The 22,321-nt window shown below is 46.9% G+C and overlaps 1 protein-coding gene across 1 annotated transcript in view; it reads right to left on the bottom strand.

Annotated features, from left to right (window-relative positions):
• The window catches only part of DROSHA (drosha, ribonuclease type III), a 155,264-nt gene that overhangs the window by 1,928 nt on the left and 131,015 nt on the right, over nt 1-22,321 (bottom strand). The window contains exons 25-29 of the mRNA XM_015408795.1: nt 21,385-21,526; nt 15,267-15,349; nt 13,370-13,473; nt 9,831-9,923; nt 7,143-7,189 (exon numbers count right to left, since the gene is read on the bottom strand). Coding sequence (XP_015264281.1) covers nt 7,143-7,189; nt 9,831-9,923; nt 13,370-13,473; nt 15,267-15,349; nt 21,385-21,526 — 469 coding nt within the window. The remainder of the gene's footprint in view (nt 1-7,142; nt 7,190-9,830; nt 9,924-13,369; nt 13,474-15,266; nt 15,350-21,384; nt 21,527-22,321) is intronic.

The raw sequence follows: 22,321 nt of genomic DNA, 5'->3' as shown, positions 1-22,321 counted from the left end.
GGCCCGACTGAGGGCTGCTGGGAGCAGGAGCGGGGCTTGTTGCATGTGCCCCGCTGGTAAGTAAATCCAATCTCTTACTCTGCTCCTGTGCGCTCCCGCAGGAAATTACCCCTGATAATACAATTCAAGGTTTTGCACTAGTGTGAAAGATTGCTTATGACCATCCGACAATGGCTGGCCGGAAACAAGTGTCCAAAATTTGGGTTTTCATTAAAGAAAAGGAGGAAGAAGAGGAGGAGGAGGAAAAGGAAGCAGCAGCAGCAGGTCTTTGAGCCTGGCTGTTCAGGCTTCTCTTTCATTTGAATGTGCTACATGAAGTACTTGTCCCGGAATTTGTGAGATATTATCCTGGGAGCAGGGGGCAATAACCTCGTGGGAAATTTGTGAAGTGTCACACGAGGGAACGGTGGCATACTGTAACTCTGCGTGCCAGAGGATCTGGGAGGGAAAGGGTTAAGAGAATTCCCCCACTCAGGTACCCTTGGCAGTTGGCCCCCACCCTCTCTCATTGGTTAGATGCTGAGCCTTTTTGGCCCCTGCTTGCCCTGTTTCATCTTACGTATAGGACCTCTCTTCTCTCTCTCTTACCTGGGCTTGGAGCTGTGGCAAGTTAACCCTTTCGAAGTGACTCTGCTGCTTCAGACCAACACAACGACCCACCTTGCACTAAACAATCCCCTTTCAATCCACTTTCCAAGTGGATTTTACTGCGTGAGCTGGCAAAATCCAGCCGGAAAGTGCACTGAAAGCGGATTATTTAACGTGTGTGATCGCAGCCTTGGAATTCTGACATTGCATTTTGTTAACTGGTCCTGTTTTAACGTTGAGATGTATTGTATCGAAGGTTTGCTGCAAAACGTTTTATTATAAACCACTCTGAGACCACACAGGAGAGGATAAGGTATGAAAATGTAAAGAGAGAAAGAAATCTGTGCAGCTAGTAGCACTTCATTGGGGCACCTAGCTGGGTAGCTGTTAGCAATAACACTGTATGGATAGCCAGAACTGTCGGATATTGTAACCAATGTTCCCTCTAAGCTGTGGAGTCTTGTGAGCAAAAGTTCTACTTTGTGAGCTACGGGCATTAAAGTTGTGAGCGAGCAATTTGGCTACTGCATAAATTAGTTTGCTCTGGAGACATCCTTCCTGAGCCAAGACAAATATGTGTGAGCCAGAGGCTAAAAAACTGTGAGCTGGCTCACACTAACTCAGCTTAGAGGGAACACTGATTGTAACTCTGCATGCCAGAGGATCTGGAAGGGAAAGGGTTAAGAGAATCCTCTCTCACTCCTTAGGTATAGGACCACTCTTCTTCCCTCTCCTACCTGGGCTCGGAGCTGTAGCAAGTTAACCTTTTTGGAAGTTCATCTGTTCATAATAAGCTAAATGTACCTACATGAATATGTCATGTAAGATTTGCTTCTATTTTTGTAAGTAAAAAAATTCTTTCTCTTGTTACCATTGGAGTCGGATCGTCTTTGTGAGCTGTTTGAACAGCATTTCCCCCTAACTGGGAAACACGGAGAATTGGGGATACTGCGAAAACCTGCTGTGCTTCCACTGTGGTCAGTGGGGTCAGTGTTCCCTCTGAAGCTGAGTTAGTGTGAGCTAGCTCACAGTTTTTTAGCCTCCGGCTCACACATTTTTGTCTTAGCTCGGGAAGGATGGCTCCAGAGCAAACTGATTTATGTAGCTGCCAAATCGTTCGCTCACAACTTTAATGCCAGTAGCTCAACAAAGCAGGATTTTTGCCCAGAAGACTCCGCAGCTTAGAGGGAGCATTGGTTGTTGTTGGGTTTTTTTTAAACATTTAACCCAGTATGAACAACCCTGGGAAGGTCTTGGTTGAGCAGCTATCATTTTTCATCAAGGACGAGAGGGGCTCCATCTGGCGCTAATCAAGACAATCTCCCCCATTACTACCATAATGGGCATTAAAAAAAAAAGCTGTTAGGCTCTTAAAAGCAACACAATCTGGAAGCCAAATACAGTCAATATGAGCTCAGCAAAAGTGGTGTAAAAAATGAGATATATATACACAAATCGTCCACAATGGTGACGCCAGGTGTAAGGACGTGGCTGAAAGCGTTTGCCTGTGCTGGATTGGGTGCCAGAAGACAAATTGCTATTTGTGAGTGTCTTGCTAGTGCTGATGTGGAAACAGCTGGTGTCCTTGGGAAAATGAGGCTCTAGGATACGGCATGGGAAACACAGCTGGAGCCAAGAGGCCGAGCAGGAAGGTTGAGCACAAGCCTCCGCCACTTCTGACTCAGGGTCAACTTAAAAAAACAACAACAAAACCCAGATGAGTCTTTGAAGGACCAATGAGATGGCGGGGGAGTGTCCCCGTGGCTGCTGGAAGTCTCTTTTGCTCTCTGAGGGGCTGCTGACAGGTGACAACGGTTTCATTTCCCATGAGCAAAGGCTTCTCTGTGGGGCCTGTGCAAAGAATACTTCTCAGTCATTCATACTAGGACTGTCAACCTCCAGGTAGCACCTGGAGTTCTTCCGCTATTATAATTGATCTCCAGTCAACCAAGTAGGGTTGCCAGCAATGCTCCCTCTAAGCTGTGGAGTCTTGTGAGCAAAAAACCTACTTTGTGAGCTACGGGCATTAAATTTGTGAGCGAGCGATTTGGCTGCTGCATAAATCAGTTTGCTTTGGAACCATCCTCCCTGAGCTGAGACAAAAATGTGTGAGCCGGAGGCTAAAAAACTGTGAGCTAGCTCCCACTAACTCAGCTTAGAGGGAACACTGGTTGCCAGCCTCCAGGTGGGAACTGGGGATCCCCTGGAATTACAGCTCATCTCCAGACTACAGAGACCAGTTCTCCTGGGTGCTTTGAAGGGTGGACTTTATGGCCTTGTACCCCCTCCTGAGGTCCCTGCCCTCCCCTGGCTCCATCCTCAAACCTCTAGGAATTTCTCAACCTGGATCTGGCCACCCCAGCCCCTCATCCCCCACTGGTGGCCAGGGGGGACCTGGCAACCCTCATGGACCAAGATCAGTTTCCAGGGAGAAAATGGCTCCTTTTGGGGGATGGATTCTATGACATCATATCCTGCTGAGGTCCCTCCCTTCCTGCCGCCGCCCTGGCTCCACCCCCTAAATCTCCAGATATTTCCCAACGCAGTTCTGGCCACCCTAGTTTATACCCAAAGATTACCTTCCTCTTATGGAGGACGAAGCGCGCTGAAGTCTTGAAAGGGACACCCTCAACTACTTCCCCTCTGTGTCTTCCCACCCAAGACTATTCACGAGCCCTTTTAATCCTCATAACGTCTGATTTGTCCATCGCAGTTCTAATGAACAGAACTGAAACGCTGACAGTTCTAAGCGGCAGACTGGTACCTGGTTGGTCAAACATTTTTTTTAAAAAGACCTTGTTTCTTTGTCTATTTTGCTCTTTGTTTTCCTATTTGTGCACAGAATGTTAGACAATGACAAAGTCTAACAGAAGAGAGATGGAATTCTGGATCAGATTCCATCACGTCTTTTAATTCACCGTTGTGAAAGGCAAGGGAAAAAAACTGATGATCATCATATGGAGGATTTGACTGAATGAGAGCTTCTGTGTATTGTTTAGGATTCATTCTCAGTACATCTGACAGTGACTTAGCTACCCGGGTTTTATGCTCAATGCTAACCCAAAGGAAACAATACAGCTCGGAAGTTGTGTAAAACAGACAGAAAAGCATCCTTTTTAAAATACACACACTTACAAAGAACATCAGGATTTTATTCCTTTAAAGACAAGGTCTGAAGATTACTGACTGTTTGGCTGATGCAAGCAGATGAGCTCAACTCCTGAAAGATAACGCGGCGCAACCTCTGCCAAAGATTCCGATGAGATGGAGAGTTATCCGAGGTTGCGAGACAAAAGATTTAAGTTCCTGTTTGGCAGCGGCTTGTGGGTTTTGCAATCAATCCTACAAGGTGAGCACTCTGGCGTTCCCCCTCTAGCAAAGCGCTGACTTTATTTTAATCACCATACCTAGATCATGAATGTCAGTGGAAGGCCTCGTGTGCCTGGATTTAAGCATGGGCTTAAGTGCTTTGCTGGAGCGAGGCCAGAGAGCGCGGCACTCGGCTTGACCAAAGCACTGACAACGAGAGTCTGAAATATTGTGAGTGTTTCTGAGGGATTACGATGGTAAACAGGGATGCAAAAGGAACACTTTTAGCTGAAAACAAAAACTTCTATACAAAAATACAAAGTGTCTCACCTTTGCACCCAACAGAGGGCAACGTGAAGCAAAGGTACTGAGACGTTGCTTCGTCCCTCAGACGTGGCCCCACCCAACCCCACAGAAATGACATCATATGTAAACAGCAGTTAGTACTCCCATTAGGAGAGGCTCCGGCAGGGGTCATTTCCTGCAGGAGCGCACAGGAGCAGAGCTCCGGCAGTAAAGAGCCCAGGGGGCGGGCACATGCAACAAGCCCCACCCCCTGCTCCCAGCAGCCCTCAGTCAGAGCAAGAAGCAGCCAGGTAAGTTGCAGAGCTCCCCCCGGTCCAAAACAGTCCAGTGGCACCTTTAAGACCAAGTTTTATTCAGGTACAAGCTCTCCCTCCTCTGTGAGGACAGATCTGCACGTCCCCCCCCCAATAGCTAGCAATCCAAAACAGTCCAGTGGAGCCTGAGCGATGGGTGTTGCCTTCTGACACACTTCCGGTGATGTCAGGTGTGGAATATGCAAATAAGTTATGCTAATGAGTTATGCTAATGAGCTCCTGCACCTCTTTTTCTATGAAATGACCCCTGGGCTCCGGTCCCCGTCTGTTGCCGCCTTCCGCCAGCAGGCGAACACTCTCTTGTTTCATTTGATTTCCCTCAGCGGCCCCTCCTTCCAAAGATTTTATGTTTCGTATACATTTTAACTGTTTTTAACTCTTTTGAAAATGGTTTTAACTCTTATTATTTTAAAAACTGTTTTAAAAACTGGTTTTAGTGATGTATGTTTGGGAGGGAGAGGGTGGACTTTAACAGTTTTATAAAGTCATTTTGTCCTGCGTGTTTTAAATCGTTAGCTGCTTTGGTGGCCCCTTGCAAGGCGGGATATACATTTTGTAAATAAATGTAAGCCCCCAACTGTGCAATTGGCACACTCCAGTTCTGTGGTACACAGATGACAATGCTCAGTTGTACAAACGCTTGAGACTCTCTTGCAAGGACAACATCCAACATGGTCTCTGGCTTGGGTGCTGGATGGGGTCCTCTCAACATGCATAGCTCTGGAAGATCTGCAGAACCAGGGACTTTCCCCCTCAATCTTGTAATAATTGTTTATAATCCAGTTTCCTATTCATTTATAAAAGTCTACCACTTAATTGTGTGTGTGTGGGATCATATCATATGGACATCAGAGAAGCCATGTTGGATCAGGCCAGTGGCCCACCCAGTCCAACACTCTGTGTCACATAGTGGCCAAAACCCAGGTGCCATCAGGAGGTCCACCAGTGGGGCCAGAACTCCAGAATCCCTCCCTCTGCTGCCCCCCAAGCACCAAGAATACAGAGCATCACTTGCCCCAGACAGAGTGTTCCATCTATACCTTGTGGCTAATAGCCACTCATGGACCTCTGCTCTGAATGACACTTCCTCAAATTTCCACTGTGATACACATTCCCTTTGGTCTAAGGCAGTGATGGCGAACCTTTTAGAGACAGAGTGCCCAAACTGTGACCCAAAGCCCACATTTATCACAAAATGCCAACACAGCAATTTAATCTGAATACTGAGGTTTTACTTTAGAAAAAAATAATTAAACATTAATTCAAGATGATCCAAACATAGTAAGGAAAGCAATCCCAAATGCTTTCATCGACTTAAAATTATTTGGCAGAGAATTCGATACTTTAATGATGGTCTGGTCTTGGCTGGGGCGATGGCACGTGTGCCCACACAGAGGGCTCTGAGTGCCACCTCTGGCACCCGTGCCATAGGTTCGCCACCACTGGTCTAAGGTTGTTGTTTTTTGCAGTAACCAAACAGCTGGATTATTCGGAGTTCACATAAAAACCATAGCTTATTGGTGCCCTGACCAGGAGAGGGTGCACTACTCATTGACAACACCCAGTCTTTTTAATATCTGAAGTCAGGTTACCTGTACCTGTTTGGTTTTACGGGGCCCCACTCATGAACACTTGCATTTTTACAGCAAACCCTTCCTGGTTTTGACTTAACCCTACAGCAATTTAAAAATCGGTCGGTCCTTTTCATTAAAAAAAGTCTACCAATCGAATAAATCAACTGGGGAATTCAGCGAATATATGTGGAATCTCCCTGCTGATATAACGAATAACTTCCTGGTAAGTTTTACACAGGGGGATTCAGTGGCAACGGAAATGTCAAATCTCCTGGTTTGCTTTTACATTCTACCTGCCATTATGGAGAGAGCCAAACTCTGTCAGAAAGTGTTGTTTGCACAGGTCCACAAGAAACTTACACAGCACCAAGCAGATGTCTAACCAATACAAACACCCAGAAAAGGCTGCAACCCCATGCGTGAGTACTTGGGAGTCAGTTCCACTGAACCTTGTAGGCATTTGCTCAAGATAAAGGGGACGCCAGCCTCCAGGTGGGACTCGGAGATCCCCCAGAATTACAGCTCGTCTCCAGACTACAGAGATCAGTTCCCCTGGAGGAAAGGGATGCTTTGGAGGGAGCTCTGTGGCATTGTACCGCACTGAGGTCCCTGTCCTCCCCGCGCCCCATCCCCAAATCTCCAGGAGTTTCCCAACCAGAAGTTGGCAACCCTATCCTCCCATCTCCTCACCGGTGGCCAGGGGGCACCTGGCAACCTTAGCCCAAAAGTAAGCAGGCTTGCCCTGATTTACAACTGTTCTCACCCGCACAGGACTGAATGCAAACAAACAAATCAAAATGTGAGCGTGTTTCATGACGCTAATTCTCAGTTCAGAAGGCCCAAGGAGAAGTAAGCGGAAGGGCAGCAACTCGGGTGGCTAATGACCATTTGTTCCTTTCCTCCCTGCTTCTCTCTCTCTCTCTCTCTCTCTCTCTCTCTCTCTCTCTCTCTCTCTCTCGTTGTCTCGTCCCCTATGCATATCCCTCCCATCCTCCCTCACCAAAGGAATAAAACGAGATCCTTCATAACGGTTTCCAAGAAACCCACTTACATTTGTCCAGGGCGTCCATTGCTGCACACATCTCTGCTTGTTGAATGCTGTATGGGAGGGAGAAAATAAATAACACGGCAAATGTATTTATGGGGTGAACGACAGCTTCCCAGAAGCATGGATTGCTCCGCCGAGACCAAGTCTTCGGAGAACCGCTGGTCAGTTGTTCCCATAAGAAACTCTTTAAAAATAGACACACCATCGTTTTCTGCACTTAGTTAATACTATTAAGATGCCGCTTTTATAATTATTTGAGAATCGTTTTTTGCTCCAAAATATATATATATTTTTAAAAAGACACGACTCTATAGCTCTAAAAAATGGATGGCAATATTACCGCAAACCTTTCTCCTAATATTTTATTAGATGATTTTTAAAAATCTTATACTTCAAATCAATGCGGGCCATGGGTACCAGAAGGTGATCAATGAAAAGTGAGAAACCTTCAAGGATGCAGTTGGCACTTTCTCTTCTCCTCTCAGCTCTTCTCAGTCATCTTTGCTACGAATTCGGCCATTGCTTGTCCACTGAATGGAAATGCAGGCCGGAAGAGAACCGTTTTCTAGAGTTGCTCCATTACACCATGGCTGGAATTAGAACTTAAAACCCAGGTCTGCCCCATTTCCCCTTCTAGCCATGAAGCCACACTGATTCCGTAATGCCTTACGACTTCTCAGCAAACACATCTAGACGGTCAACTTAAAACCATCTTGCACACGGAAAGTGCTAGCAGTCTCTGTCAGAGAATTTTCAGTGCCCGAACCAAATCACAGTCCCCAGGATTCTATGCTGAAAGCAGCAACAGTTAAACTGATGTCAAATTTTTTCGTGGGAGGAGAGGTGGTGTGGTACAGCCCGACCTCATTAGAACTCAGAAGCTAAGCGGGATCAGTACTTTCCGGCGTATAAGACGACTGGGCGTATAAGACGACCCCCAACTTTTCCAGTTAGAATATAGAGTTTGGGATATACTTGCCCAGAGACCGTATTTACCGGCGTATAAGACAACCCCCCCATTTCTGAGAAGATTTCCCTGGGTTAAAAAGTAGTCTTATACACCAGAAAATACAGTACTTGGGAGGGAGACCACCAAGGAAGACTCTGCAGAGGGAGGCCATGGCAAACACCACTCCTGCTTCTCACTTGCCTTGGAAGCTCCCTGCTGGAGATGTCGCAAGTCAACCGTGACCTGATGGCACTTCCCACACAAAACCTGCAGTATCACAGAGCACTCCACCCAAAGAAGGCCTGGTTTAACCACAGAGTCATAGGAGCTGCTCCTCTGTGGTCTGTGCTCCTTCAGAAATACAAGCGCGGAGGATTTACAGGGCTCTTTTTGTAGCAGGAACTCCTTTGCATAGTAGGCGACACCTCCCTAATGTAGCCAATCCTCCAAGAGCTTACAGTAGCCCCTGTAAGAAGAGCTCTGTAAGCTCTTGGAGGATTGGCTACGTTAGGGGTGTGTTGCCTAATATGCAAAGGAGTTCCTGCTACAAAAAGAGCCCTGCGAGGAACCACATGGGCAGAAGGAATGACAGACTCCCCAGGCGACAGGGAAGCAAGTGTCCATGTCACTGCTGTAATGCACAAATCAAACATGCACTGTGGGAAAGATGGGTCTCTTTTACTGCCCTGTACCCCATTCAGAGTAAAAAATGACCAACGGAACATTAAGAAACAACTCTTATGCAGTGTTCCCTCTGAAGCTGAGTTAGTGTGAGCTCAGTCACAGTTTTTTAGCCTCTAGCTCACACATTTCTGACTGAGCACAGGAAGGAGGGCTCCAGAGCAAACTAAGTTATGCAGCAGCCAAATCCCTCGCTCACAACGTTAATACCAGTAGCTCACAAAGTAGAATATTTGCTCACAGGACTCCACAGCTTAGAGGGAGCGTTGTTCTTGTGTTTGCAAAAAGTGGAGACTTGGGGGGAAAAAAACCTTTTTGCGAGGGGACATGGGCGGGCGCCGGAACTACCACCGGAAACGCGATCAGATGCCCGCCCTTGCCCCGTGGTTTCCGGAAACTAGTACCTCTGAGGTACTAGTTTTTTACCCCGCATCTTCGGAGTGAAGCCTCGGGTGCGCCACGGGAGCTCTACGCTTCCCAGATGTGGTGGTGAGATCGCGCCCGGAAAATCCGCCTATCTTCCGTCTCTCTAGCGTGCCTAATGCTCCGTGTGACCGTGGCATGTATTGCATTCTACAAAGGTCGATGGGGCCTCACCCAGTGCAACCAGACGGTCGGTCTTTGGCTTCCATGCAGGGTTGCCAACCTCCGGGTTGGAGCTGGAGACCTCCTGGAATGTCAACTGATCCCCAGGCGACAGAGGTCAGTTCCCCTGGAGAAAATGGCTGCCCTGGTGGTTGGACTCTTAGGGCATTCTGCTCTGCTGAGGTCCCTCCCCAAACCCCATCCTCCCCAGGCTCCACCCCCCAAAACCTCCAGGTATTTCTGAACCTGGAGCTGGCAACCCAACTTCCATGCCACCTGTCTGGCCAAGGCATGCTTGGGAACAAAGGCCTGATTAGAGCCACCTGAACTTCCATCATAAGAGCAGGAATTCTATCATTCACGTTTTTCATCTGTAATGGAGCTTAATTGTCTTTGGCTCCCCAATCACTGTTTGCCCAACTTGGTCTTATTTATACAGTCTACCCCCCCCCCCACTCCGTCCAAATTCACCATACCTTGGTCCTTTACCGCATCCTATTCTTTCTCCTTTGAAATAAACAGCTACAGTGTATGTCCTGGCATGAGATGGTCCTACTGTCTGTAGGGTCCTAGATGACAAGAGAGAACATAAGAATATAAGAGAACATAAGAGAAGCCCATGTTGGATCAGGCCAATGGCCCATCCAGTCCAACACTCTGTATCACACAGTGGCCAGAAATACCAGGGGCCATCAGGAGGTCCAGCAGTGGGGCCAGGACACTAGAAGCCCTCCCACTGTTACTGCCCCCAAAGCACCAAGAATACAGAGCATCCCTTGCCCCAGACCGAGAGTTCCTGTCTATACCTTGTGGCTAGTAGCCACTGATAGACCTCTGCCCCATAGAAGAACATAAGAGAAGCCAATGTTGGATCAGGCCAATGGCCCATCCAGTCCAACACTCTGTCACACAGCAGCCGGAAATACCAGGTGCCATCAGGAGGTCCACCAGTGGGGCCAGAGACACAATAAAAACACAAACACACTTCTGGAAACAAACCTGTCAAGGCCTCTTGACAGAAAAGCCGCCATGTTTACAAAACAGCATTGCGGGACTGCAGAGGGATAGTTTTGTGAATTATTTTACCAGATGCAGCCGAGTCCAGTGTTTCCTCTAAGCTGAGTTAGTGTGAGCTAGCTCAGTTTTTTAGCCTCTGGATCACACATTTCTGTCTTCACTCAGGAAGGGTAGCTCCAGAGCAACCTAATTTTTGCAGTAGCCAAATCGCTTGCTCACAACTTTAATGCCAGTAGCTCACAAAGTAGAATTTTTGCTCATAAGACTCCACAGCTTAGAGGGAGCCGACATGCCATTGTTTAAAAAGTGAAATATGTATGTACGCTGAATGTAGAATTATATGCATTTACACTTTTGGTTAAACTCCAGCCTTCAGGGTAGAAATATAAGAACTGCCCAGGAGGGGGGAAAATGCTCTCTTTCTCTCTCTCTCTCTCTCTCAATGGCAAATCCCACAAATGGCTCTATCAGGAACAGAACGTTACCCAATCTGTCACAGTCTAGGCAGCCTTCCCTTTTGACTAAGAGCACGCTATAAATCTGTAGTCATTTTAACAAGAGAGAATTCCCCAGACAAATGATAAATCCACTTCTCTTTCCACCTGATCCATCTCTTCCTGTCAAACTTGGTGCTAGTTCTTACAATGTATCGTCAACAAAGTAAATTTTAGAAATCCCTAATACCTTTAGAGTAAAACTGAGTAGATAGCATAACTCTGGGAAGTTTAAGTTGGCTGACAGAGCCTTGCCCCAATGCTAAAAAATATGATTTCATATACAAGACAGCTGTGACAGGGAGAAAAAAAAGGAACTGGTAGATAATTTGTGCATAAAGAGTGAATCTCTGAGATGTAGTCTAGAAATACTTTACAGCCACCATCAACATCCTCTCTCTCTCTAACATTCCTTCACTCTAACATGACTAGGAACAAACCAGAATGATCCATAAATGGATTCCACACTATATATTTTTTTCAACACCCCTCTGAACTGCAACTGTGCAGGACACAATATCTTCCTTTACCATTTTCATGATCTGAATCATTCCCACCTGTGCCAGGCGTTATCTAGCTGATGAGGGAAATGCACATGTATACAAATTTAGATGGTTGCTCTTGCAACTATAGATCTATTGAAGCTGTGGCCCGTGTGACCTTTCAGTGCGCCAGGTTTACAGCAGATCGGGAAAGACATCTTGGAAAGGAGATCGGACTTGATAAACATGTAACGCTATTGGTGGATAGAAATAAATGGGTAACATTGCACATAGCAAAGTTTATCGCCATGGTTGTTTAGAAGAAGACAAGGTTAGGATCTCTTGATGCAAGTCCGACTGATGAATCATTTTATTAGAAGTCATTTTTTGCTATGGTGTAGTTTATTATTATGGAAGGTATTATTACATGGATCCTTGCTATTACGGTTATGACTTTTGTGCTACAGCTGGCTGTGTTGTGATTTTATGATTCTGTGTTTGTTTGCTTGCTATGACTTTGAGTCAACGTAGTAGAAGTACTTGACTACACAGGCACTATACCCTCTACTGGAATGGATCCAGGGGATGATCCAGGGCTATTTTTGGGCAGGAACGCACAGGGACGGAGTTCCAGCTGGCTCCCAAGTTGGCCACGCCCAGCAGGAACTCATTAGCATAATAGGCCACACCCAACAGCAGGAACTCATTAGGACTGGCTACATTAGGAGTGTGTGGCCTAACATGCAAAGGGGTTCCTGCTACAAAAAAGCCCTGGGTTTTGACAACAAACAAGGTAAACAGAATAAGAAGGGAAAGGTGGGTGTGGCTGTATGACCACACTTCTGGTAACATGGGGGTGTGGCCTAATGTGCTAATGAGCTGTGCTGTCAGGGGTGTGGCCTAATATGCTAATGAGTTTCTGCTGTTGGGTGCGGCCTATTATGCTAATGGGTTCCTGCCGGGCTTTTTCTACAAAAAGAGCCCTGAGGGGATCCATTAATGGATCAGAGATCTCCCACTGGTCTAAGCTTGTTTGGACTTGAGAAACAGAACCCAAGGCAATGTGATGGGGTTGGGAAAGCAAGCATTTTCAAGGAGGGGGGGAAAAACCTGACGTTTCCCAGTGAATGTGCTCTTTTTTAATCCCAGGTAAATGAATTCAACACCTTTTTGTGTTTTAAAGTAAAATATAGTAAAAGGTACATTACTTGGGAACTGCCAGTTAATAAAATGTGCTGGGTACTTAGGGTTGCCAACCCCCAGGTGGTGGCTGGGTAATTCCCAGAATTCCAGCTGATCTCTAGACTACAGAGATCAGTTACCTGAAGAAAAAGGCTATTCTGAAAGATGAATTCCATGACATTATACCCTGCTGAGGTTCCCCTCATCCCCAAACCCAGGGCTATTTTTGGGCAGGAACGCACAGGAACGGAGTTCCGGCTGGCTCCCGAGTTGGCCACGCCCAGCAGGAACTCATTAGCATAATAGGCCACACCCAACAGCAGAAACTCATTAGGATTGGCTACATTAGGGGTGTGTGGCCTAACATGCAAAGGAGTTCCTGCTACAAAAAAAGCCCTGGCCGTTTTGACCACAAACAAGGTAAACAGAATAACAAGCAAAAGGTGGGTGTGGCTGGATAACCGCACTTCTGGTAACATGGGGGTGCGGCCTAATGTGCTAATGAGCTGTGCTGTCAGGGGTGTGTCCCAATATGCTAATGAGTTCCTGCTGTTGGGTGTGGCCTATTATGCTAATGAGTTCCTGCTGGGCTTTTTCTACAAAAGGAGCCCTGCCCAAACCCCATCATCTCCAGGCTCCACCCCTAAAATCTCCAGGAATTTACCAACCCAGACAAAGCCAACAATTCCCCCCCCCCAACAACAACACAGTGACCTTCTCCTATCCACACCGGCGGTGATTTAAAACCAAGCACAGCTCAAGTCACACCTTTGAGTGGATAGCACAGAGCAAAAAAAAGAAAAAGAAGAGACTTTGCGCAAGAAAGGAAGAGATCATTACTTATAAAGAGGAATGTCCGGCTCTTTTCCTTCGGTCCTGAGCTTCAGGCAGCACTGCTGCAGTTGGGATTTCGGGTCGTTCCAGTCTTGGTTTAAAATGAATTCCTAAAATGACACACACAAAAAAAGCTTCAAAATTAGATAAAGAGTAGACGGGTGCAGGAAATAGACAACTGCTTTGAGGCGACAGTACAACATTATACTTTTAAAGGTAATCTTAAGTATATACATAATGATGAAAAGTATGAATGTGATAGAACAGGGATATGAAAAAAGGGCATATCATGAAATAGAATCCCCAAAGATCTGGGCTTCACTGGGGCTCCCTAAAGCAAACTTTGTGATCCTGGGGGCACCTTTGGAATTTTGACACAGCATGGCGGGCACAGCCACAAAATGGCTGACGCAGGAGGCAAGGCCTGCTACAAAATGGCAGCCACAGCTTATCTGCAGTCACTGTGCTGTCATGGCAGCTGCTGCCCAAGCAACGTGTAAAAAAAAAAAAGCTGCACAGCCAATCAAATCTCCAACGGCCACTCAGGAGCTTTGCTGGGCAAAACCTCCACTTGGTCACAATCACTTTCTAAACACAAAAGAACATAAGAGAAGCCACTGTTGGATCAGGCCAATGGCCCATCCAGTCCAACACTCTATCACACAGTGGCCAAAAATACCAGGTGCCATCAGGAGATCCACCAGTGGGGCCAGGGCACTAGAAGCCCTCCCATTGTTGCCCCCCCCAAGCACCAAGAATACAGAGCATCACTTGCCCCAGACCGAGAGTTCCTATCTATACCTTGTAGCTAATAGCCACTGATGAACCTCTGCTCCATATAAGAACATAAGAGAAGCCACTGTTGGATCAGGCCAATGACCCATCCAGTCCAACACTGTGTGTCACACAGTGGCCAGAAATACCAGGTGTCATCAGGAGATCCACCAGTAGGGCCAGGACACTAGAAGCCCTCCCACTGTTGCCCCCCCCCAAGCACCAAGAATACAGAGCATCACTGGCCCCAGCCTATGAGTTCCTATCTATAACTTGTGGCTAATAGCCACTGATGCACCTCTGCTCCATATGTTTATCCAATTCCCTCTTGAAGCCATCCAGGCTTGCAGCTGCCACCACCTCCTGTGGCAGTGAATTCCATGTGTTAATCACTCTTTGGGTGAAGTAGTACTTCCTTGGCGGGCCCCAGGAAAAGCTATTGGCAGGCACCATAGCACACACATAGGGCTGCCAAGTGGGGGCGGGTGGCGGGTAAACCCTCGCTTTGGAGGCCCAATTTCCGCCGCCATGGAATCGGGCCCCGGGGGGAACCCCACCCCGGCGTGCGCGTCACCAGGAAGTGACGTTATGATGCCAGGGATGCAGGGGGCGGGGCCACGACCATCTGAGGGGAAACTCTATGGTTTCCCCTCGAATGGTCGTGGCCCCGCCCCCAGCGTGCCCGGGGTCATAATGTCACTTCCTGGTGACGTGCGTGGGGTGGGGGCGCATGCTCCAGCCACAGACCGGGAGTCCCCCGGTAAGGAGATTTTTCAACTTGGCAACCCTAAACAGCGCCAGCGGGGGCTGATGTTTTCATCCCATGTTCTGAGCTTCTCAGGGATGAGGGGGGCCACGCCCATCTGAGGGGAAACTCTATGGTTTCCCCTCGAATGGTCGTGGCCCCGCCCCCAGCATGCCCGGCATCATAATGTCACTTCCTGGTGATGTGCGTGCAGCGTGCGCGCGCGCTCCAGGATCCACCCGGGAGTCCCCCGCTGCGGAGGTAAGCTATACTTGGCAACCCTAAACACACATGCACCATGTTGGAGATCCGTGCTTTAGAGAATGTACATATATCAGAAAAGCCAGGCTTGTTAATGTGTAATGAAACGGCCCATACTCTTACCTTCAGTCGTGGGAAAAAGCACACATTCATGAAGGTGTGGACATATTCTAAATCCTTATCTATGTACAGAGCAGCGATAAAGGCTGAAAGAAAGGAAAGACTATCATTAAGTATCACTTGGTAAGTATAAGACAAGGTTCTTGTTTTGACCTTTATATCCCTTCACTATGTGGGACCCACATATTTATAGGGATCACATCTCTCTATATAGGCCCCTCTTGCCTGTTTAGGTCATCATAACATCTCCCAGTGGAAAAATCCTCCTTCTAGGGGGTACATTTGGCCAGCAGGGCCTTTTTGGTGGCCGCTTCTCACCTTTTGGAAAACATTAACTACTACTTTGGAAGTGGCAAGCTTGCCTCAAACCGTTTTGTATTATATTGGCACAGGCATTAATCTTAGCAAAGAATGAAATTTTAGAGATGGAAAATTGTCCTTGGAAAAATCAAGCACTGAGTGCTGAACTCTACTGTTTCCTAAACTGTACAGTTGTGTAGTCTGCCCCTTAATTTTCTCTTCTGGGGCTAGTAATACTGGACTTGAATGTATATATTTAGGGGGTGTCTTTTTGGACCTAGGCTATTTACTAAGCTTTTTTTAAAAATAATTTTATATAATCTTCTATTTTAAAATAATTTCTGGAAGCTGCATCAATCAAAGAAGAAACAGAATTTAAATGTGTGGGTTTTTTAAAATCTGTAAATACGTTCTCACTGGCTGGGTAAAACTCAGTAACACTTCCAAAGACTTCTTAAACAATGGCGCTCTTAAACTTTCTCACTCCACAGCAAACATCCCAAAGTCAAGAAATGACAGTAAAGAAAGACAGATGGTCTGGAAAGTAGAGCTCTCACCATCTTGGGACCAGAAAAAGACAGAATGAAGGAGAGAGGCGGCAGGGCCATGGAGGCTCACAGCAGACAAGAGAGGACACCTGAAAGACACGTTCTCAGAAAGCTAAAAAGAAATGCTAAAATACTGGGCTGCTTCGCTGTTCTTCTGTATTGCCAAGCAACACAGATGGCACAGCGATCAGCCTCTGGAACTAGATTTAACAGGGACTGGGGAAGGAATACATGTGCCTTTAGTTTTTCAGCCCAGTCAAGACACACAAAAATTGCACGAGGAGGAGGATTTATACCCTGCCCTTCACTCGGAGTCTCAGAGTGGCTTACAAACCCCTTTCTCTTCCCCTCCCCACAACAGACACCCTGCGAGGTAGGCGGGGCTGAGAGAGCTCTTTCAAGAACGGCCCTTGAGAGGACAGCTCTGAGAGGAACTGTGGCTTGCCCAAGGTCCCACCAGCAGCTGCATGTGGAGGAGTGGGGAATCAAACCCGGTTCTCCCAGATTAGAGTCTGCGCTCCTAACCATTACACCAAACTAACCATGCCGATGCGGGAGAAAGACCCTAAAAGTCCTGTTTCGGCCCATTAATTTGGAAGCAAGCTGCCAGACTGGGAGCCACAAACTGCTTACATGATGGAGGTTTTGGTAATCTCTTGCCAGCACTATATCTCTAGGCCTTAGTTCATCTGTTGCAAGGATAGTTGGGGAAACCATCATTGACTGAACAGCCATGTCCACTTGGACTATTAATGTGTGTCTAATCCTAAAGGATTAGATAGGAGCTGCGGTAGCTCAAATGGTTAAGACGCTGAACTGCAGGCTGTGGAAGGTCGGTAGTTCAGCAGTTCGAGACCCGAGTGTGCCGCATGACGGAGTGAGCTCCCATCTCTGGTCCCAGCTCCTGCCAACCTAGCAGTTCGAAAGCAAGAAATTGCAAGTAGATCAATAGGTACCACTTCAGTGGGAAGGTAACAGCGTTCCGTGCACCTTGGTGTTTAGTCATGCCGGCCACATGACCACGGAAATGTCTTCGGACAGCGCTGGCTCTTCGGCTTTGAAACGGAGATGAGCACCGCAACCCTAGAGTCGGATTCGACTGGCTTTCGAGCAAGGGAACCTTTACCTTTACTTAATCCTAAAGGAAGAGGTACAAGAAAACACTCTCAAGGGCCTTCTGTCTACTTCTGAATATATGAAGCTGTTCCACTTAGAGGGTCAGACCAATAATACATCCATGTACTAAACCATTTGACTCGTAAGGGGTCACTGAGAGACACATATACTGTGGCTGGAACGTCTCCCTGCTGACAGAAATGGAAACCAAGTCAGTGAGGTTTCAACATCCTGCACCCATTAACAAACAAGGCATTACATGGAGGCACAGACAGGCCCTGGACTTCTAAATCCTGTAGTTTAGCTGGCAGACTATAACTTCTTTGAAATAAATCACTGCAAAGGATACACTCTCAGAGCGTACGGTATACATCACAATTGTTTGTGAACAACATCCATTTGCTAAAAGGATTTGGCAAGATACATCGGGTCTGCTCAGCTCACAAAATGTATTAAAAGTGATCTGGACAGAGATTAACTTCCTGGGCTTGATATTTATTGCCATTTCACTTGGAAGGGAAGGACGATTTTATTTAAAAAAGGAAATGCCCACAAACCATCCTTAACAAATTAAAAGTGACGCACACCACGACGTGGGTTTATTGGACCTTTGAAAGCAATGCCATTTATGAAATTGCAAAATGAATTGTAATCCAAGTAAAACAGAAATGCCTGCTTCACCTGTACTCCCCTAGGTCACAGCCGTTCGTACCTCTTGAGACAACATCCGCTCTCCTGTCACAGACACTGAAGTCTGATGGAGACTGTGGGATCCCACAGAACATATATAGCTGGAGTGTGTGTGTGTGTGTGTGTGTGTGTATAAAGGTAAAGGTTTCCCTTGCTCGAAAGCCAGTCGAGTCCGACTCTAGGGTTGCGGTGCTCATCTCCGTTTCAAAGCCGAAGAGCCAGCGCTGTCCAAAGACGTTTCCGTGGTCATGTGGCCGGCATGACTAAACACCAAGGCGCACGGGACACTGTCACCTTCCCACCGAAGCGATACCTATTCATCTACTTGCAATTTCTTGCTTTCGAACTGCTAGGTTGGCAGGAGCTGGAACTAGAGACGGGAGCTCACTCCGTCACGCGGCACACTCGGGTCTCGAACTGCTGAACGACCGACCTTCCACAGCCTGCAGCTCAGCGTCTTAACCACTTGAGCCACCGCAGCTCCACGTATATATATACATATATATTTGCCGTCAAGTCACAGCTGACTTATTGCGACCCTGTGGAGTCTTCACGGCAAGAGAAGTTCAGAATTGGTTTGGCCCTCGCCTGCCTCTGCATCTTTTTTTCTTAAATTTATTTTTTCCATTTTCCATTTCACATAAACACATAAGAGAGTCCATAAATATTTACACGATTCATAACAAAGTAATTATCTCTCTCATTTATCATCAATTGACTTTTACTGGCCAATAGTCAATTCTGTTATATCTTCTTCGCCTTCAGCCAAGTATAGATAATTCCCCATCTATCCCTGCCTCTGCATCCTGACCCTGGTATTCCTTGGAGGTCTCCCATCCAAATCCTGACCAGGGCCGGCCCTGCTTAGCTTCCGAGATCTGACAAGATCGGACTAGCCCTGGGCCATCCAGGTCATGGCAGCTGGATATTACATGACCATAATCTTTCTCCTGATGGATTTTATCGCCCCTCCTTCAGGATAGATTCTCCACCCTCACCCCGATTACTTTATGTCTGGGTAAGGGCTTGATCTCCTGCCGACCTAGCCGTTCGAAAGCAAGAAATTGCAAGTAGATCAATAGGTACCGCTTTGGTGGGGAAGGGAACAGCGTTCCGTGCGCCTCGGCGTTTAGTCATGCCGGCCACATGACCACGGAAACGTCTTCGGACAGCGCTGGCTCTTTGGCTTGGAAACAGAGAGGAGCACCGCGACCCTAGAGTCGGACTCGATTGGCTTTCGAGCAAGGGAACCTTTACCTTTAAGGGCTTGATACAGTGGTCCATGACGTCTTATTGAGATATTTGGAGACAGAAGCAGGTTATCGGGACGTGCTTTAAATCATTCCTCGTGGAGCAGTCTCAAAGAGTTGCTATCAGAGACCAGTGCTCATCACTGCAGGGTTTGTCCTGTAGGGTTCCACAGGGCTAGTCTTATCCCCCTTACTAATGCCGTCAGAAGAACTCATTTGTAGTGGGTGCCATCGATATGCTGATGACAACCCAGTTCTGTATCTCTCTAGAATCTCCTGATGGTGTGGTAGAGGCCTTGAGCCATCGCTTGGCCATTGCGATTAAATGGCTATGTTGTGGAGCGTACTAGTTTCTGTCCCCACCCCCTTCTGTTGACACCACCACCTTGGATAAAATCCAGTCCCCCTCTCTTGTGGGTCACCCGAGGTCAATACTGCAGGAGTGAATCACTATATCATGCCAAGTCGCCCAGGCAGGTGGGTAAGGACATGTGCAGACTTGCTCTAGTTAAACAACTTTATTTCTACAAGGCACAAACTCGGGATACTACAAGAACACGTCTAGGTGTACTAAGCAAAACAAACAAAAGGAATGTTACCAACTAGATACTTACGATCCGTCGTCTATCTGGTCTTTGTTAGTTACATGCTTCCCCCCCCCCCGTCTGCAACCCTCTTCGGCATCATTCCCCTCTGTCACCCTTCGCGGCAAAACATATAGGAGAGACTCCCCCTTCCCCTAAGGCCCTCCAGAACTAATGAACTCAGACAAAGAGACACCTTCCCTTTTTGGTCTCCACCCCATGTGTGCTCCAGGGCCCAATTTTAGCCAATCTGGCTGTCTGTTCCTGGGCTCAAGCCTACAAGAACCCGGACCCCTTCGATCAAGAGGCGTCAATACATCAAAGGCTAGTGTGTTTTCCCTGGTAATTGGAAAGGGGGCTCTCTAGCCAGAGGAAAGCACATTCCCCACATCCTCCCAGTCACAGGGACACCAGTGTCCCCTTCCATCACCATAAGGGCTCTTTTTGTAGCAGGAACTCCTTTGTATATCAGGCGACACCCACCCTAATGTAGCCAATCGTCCAAGAGCTCACAGAGCTCTTCTTACAGGGGCTACTGTAAGCTCTTGGGGGATTGGCTACATTAGGGGTGCCCATCAGCTACCGGGTTCGAGTCAGCTGGCTATCATACTCTCATATCTTCAGGACCCAGTAAAAGGAATAAAAATTAAACATACGCACCAGCCTTAGATGTGGGTGCCCATCTTAACAAGCACTTGAACCCACTGTTCGAACAATGTTTCAGGTCTCTTTTACAGTGGCAGTTTTGGTTAGCTTTAAACACATTAAGGTTGATGTAGACCCCTTCACAATTGTTAAGACCATCAGGAGAATCACAATTCTCTGTGACAGTGAAGATATCAACCAATTACGGAATGTTTAGTTCCAGCAGCATTGTATCACTGATCACCTGGCTTTTAAATGTTAACTAGATTCAATGTAAAAAAACATTTAAATATTAGAGGGGAAATCTATTTAGATTTCAAGGTACTTTTTATGGAAGTATAAAAGAGATGGAAAATTTAAAGAAGGAAACCCAACTGTTCGTTTTTAAAACAAAAGGGTATCTTTAACAGGCCAGAATCAAAACAAACAAAGAGGCATGAGGTGAGCATACAGTCACCAATTTGAATTTGCCCTCCCTGCCAAATAAAGCTTTAGAAAATTAATCTACTTAGCTAGTGTGGGAAAGCAGATAGGGCATTAGACCCGAACTGAGAAGACCTTGCGTTCAGATCCGCACTCAGGCATAGTTCACTGGATAACAACAGAGCCAGTCATTGTGTCTCAGGGAAACCTACCTCTGGAGACTGTTAAATAAAATGAGACAGCCTTCGTATGTGGCTGGAATGAGGATGGGTATACAAATGTGACAATTCACTTAAATACTACTGCAGATTAAATCTGAATTACACATTAGACAAGAACAAAAAACAAAACACTCTCCAATGAACAAATACAGTTACCAACTTTATAAGATTCGAGCCTTTCATATCCTCAGCAGTACCCTGCACCCCTGGAGCTCTGATAATGACAGAACAATAGTTGCCATTTGGTTTCATTTTAACCTCTTCCACATACTTCGACAAGTCATTTCGGCTTCCAATTTATTGTACAAGAAATAAGAAAGTCAATTAAGAGGATTAGTACTCACATTCCAAAAGATCTGCCAGTGTCTTTGTACGTAACGCCACCGGCCGCTTTGTCTTGTCATTGGTAATGGCAAACTCCTGCATGCCGAGTTCCTCTGCCACTTTGGCTTGTGTCCTGTTGTTGACCAGAGAGCTTCGTAACAACTGTCAATGGAAGATATCACATCAAGTTTAAACATACTGAGAATACTCGGGCGTTAATACCGGCTCTGCTCAGCGTGTGGGTCATTTCTCTAGCCCTTATTTAATCAAGGCGGCTATAGTAGGCCCAGGAGGGAAAGTATTGTTTCCCCGCCCCCCGGGGGGGCTTGGGATCCCTATCTCAGGGGCTTCTGGGAGTTGTAGGCGTAGCCTCCTCCCACTGCTACTCAGGCTCCCTGGGCCTGCTAGGCCTCTAGTTGCACAGCCCAGATCATGACAGTCTGCTTCCTGACACCACATCACAACCCGTTAAGAAACCCTCTGCTTCTTTGCCTAGCACAGGGAGACCCAAAGCTTGTTTTCCTGGAAGAGAGAGATACTGGGAAGTGGGACAGTGTCTCTTGACCACTGTCGGAAATATTTCTAATTAGCATAAAGAACGAGAATTTCTTACACTTAAAATGCCATTAACCAGGCAGTGCCAAGGAGGAGGTGCTGCCTGTGTAGTAACAGAGACCCAAAGTTGTGGGTGATTTCCAACACTCAAATGAAGCCAACAAATAGGAGGAAATCCATCGTGGACAGTGGGTTTCCAATGCAAAAAGGAGCCCAAAGTGGAAGCATTTCAATAATCACTCAATGGAGGGGATGTTCTCCACTGCCTAAGTGCAGCCCCCAACTTCCTAATATGGCAATGAACAGCAGGGGAGGGAGCATTCATGTACTGATGCAGAGCCCAAAATTAGGAAGAAACAAGAGGGGACCCACGAGGACTTGAAGGAGGTCATCTCATTTCCT

The sequence above is a fragment of the Gekko japonicus genome, unplaced genomic scaffold (genome assembly GCF_001447785.1).
Source record: "Gekko japonicus isolate JY-2015 unplaced genomic scaffold, Gekko_japonicus_V1.1 scaffold3176, whole genome shotgun sequence".
NCBI lineage: Eukaryota > Metazoa > Chordata > Lepidosauria > Squamata > Gekkonidae > Gekko > Gekko japonicus.
This window is presented reverse-complemented; position numbering and strand designations above follow the sequence as displayed.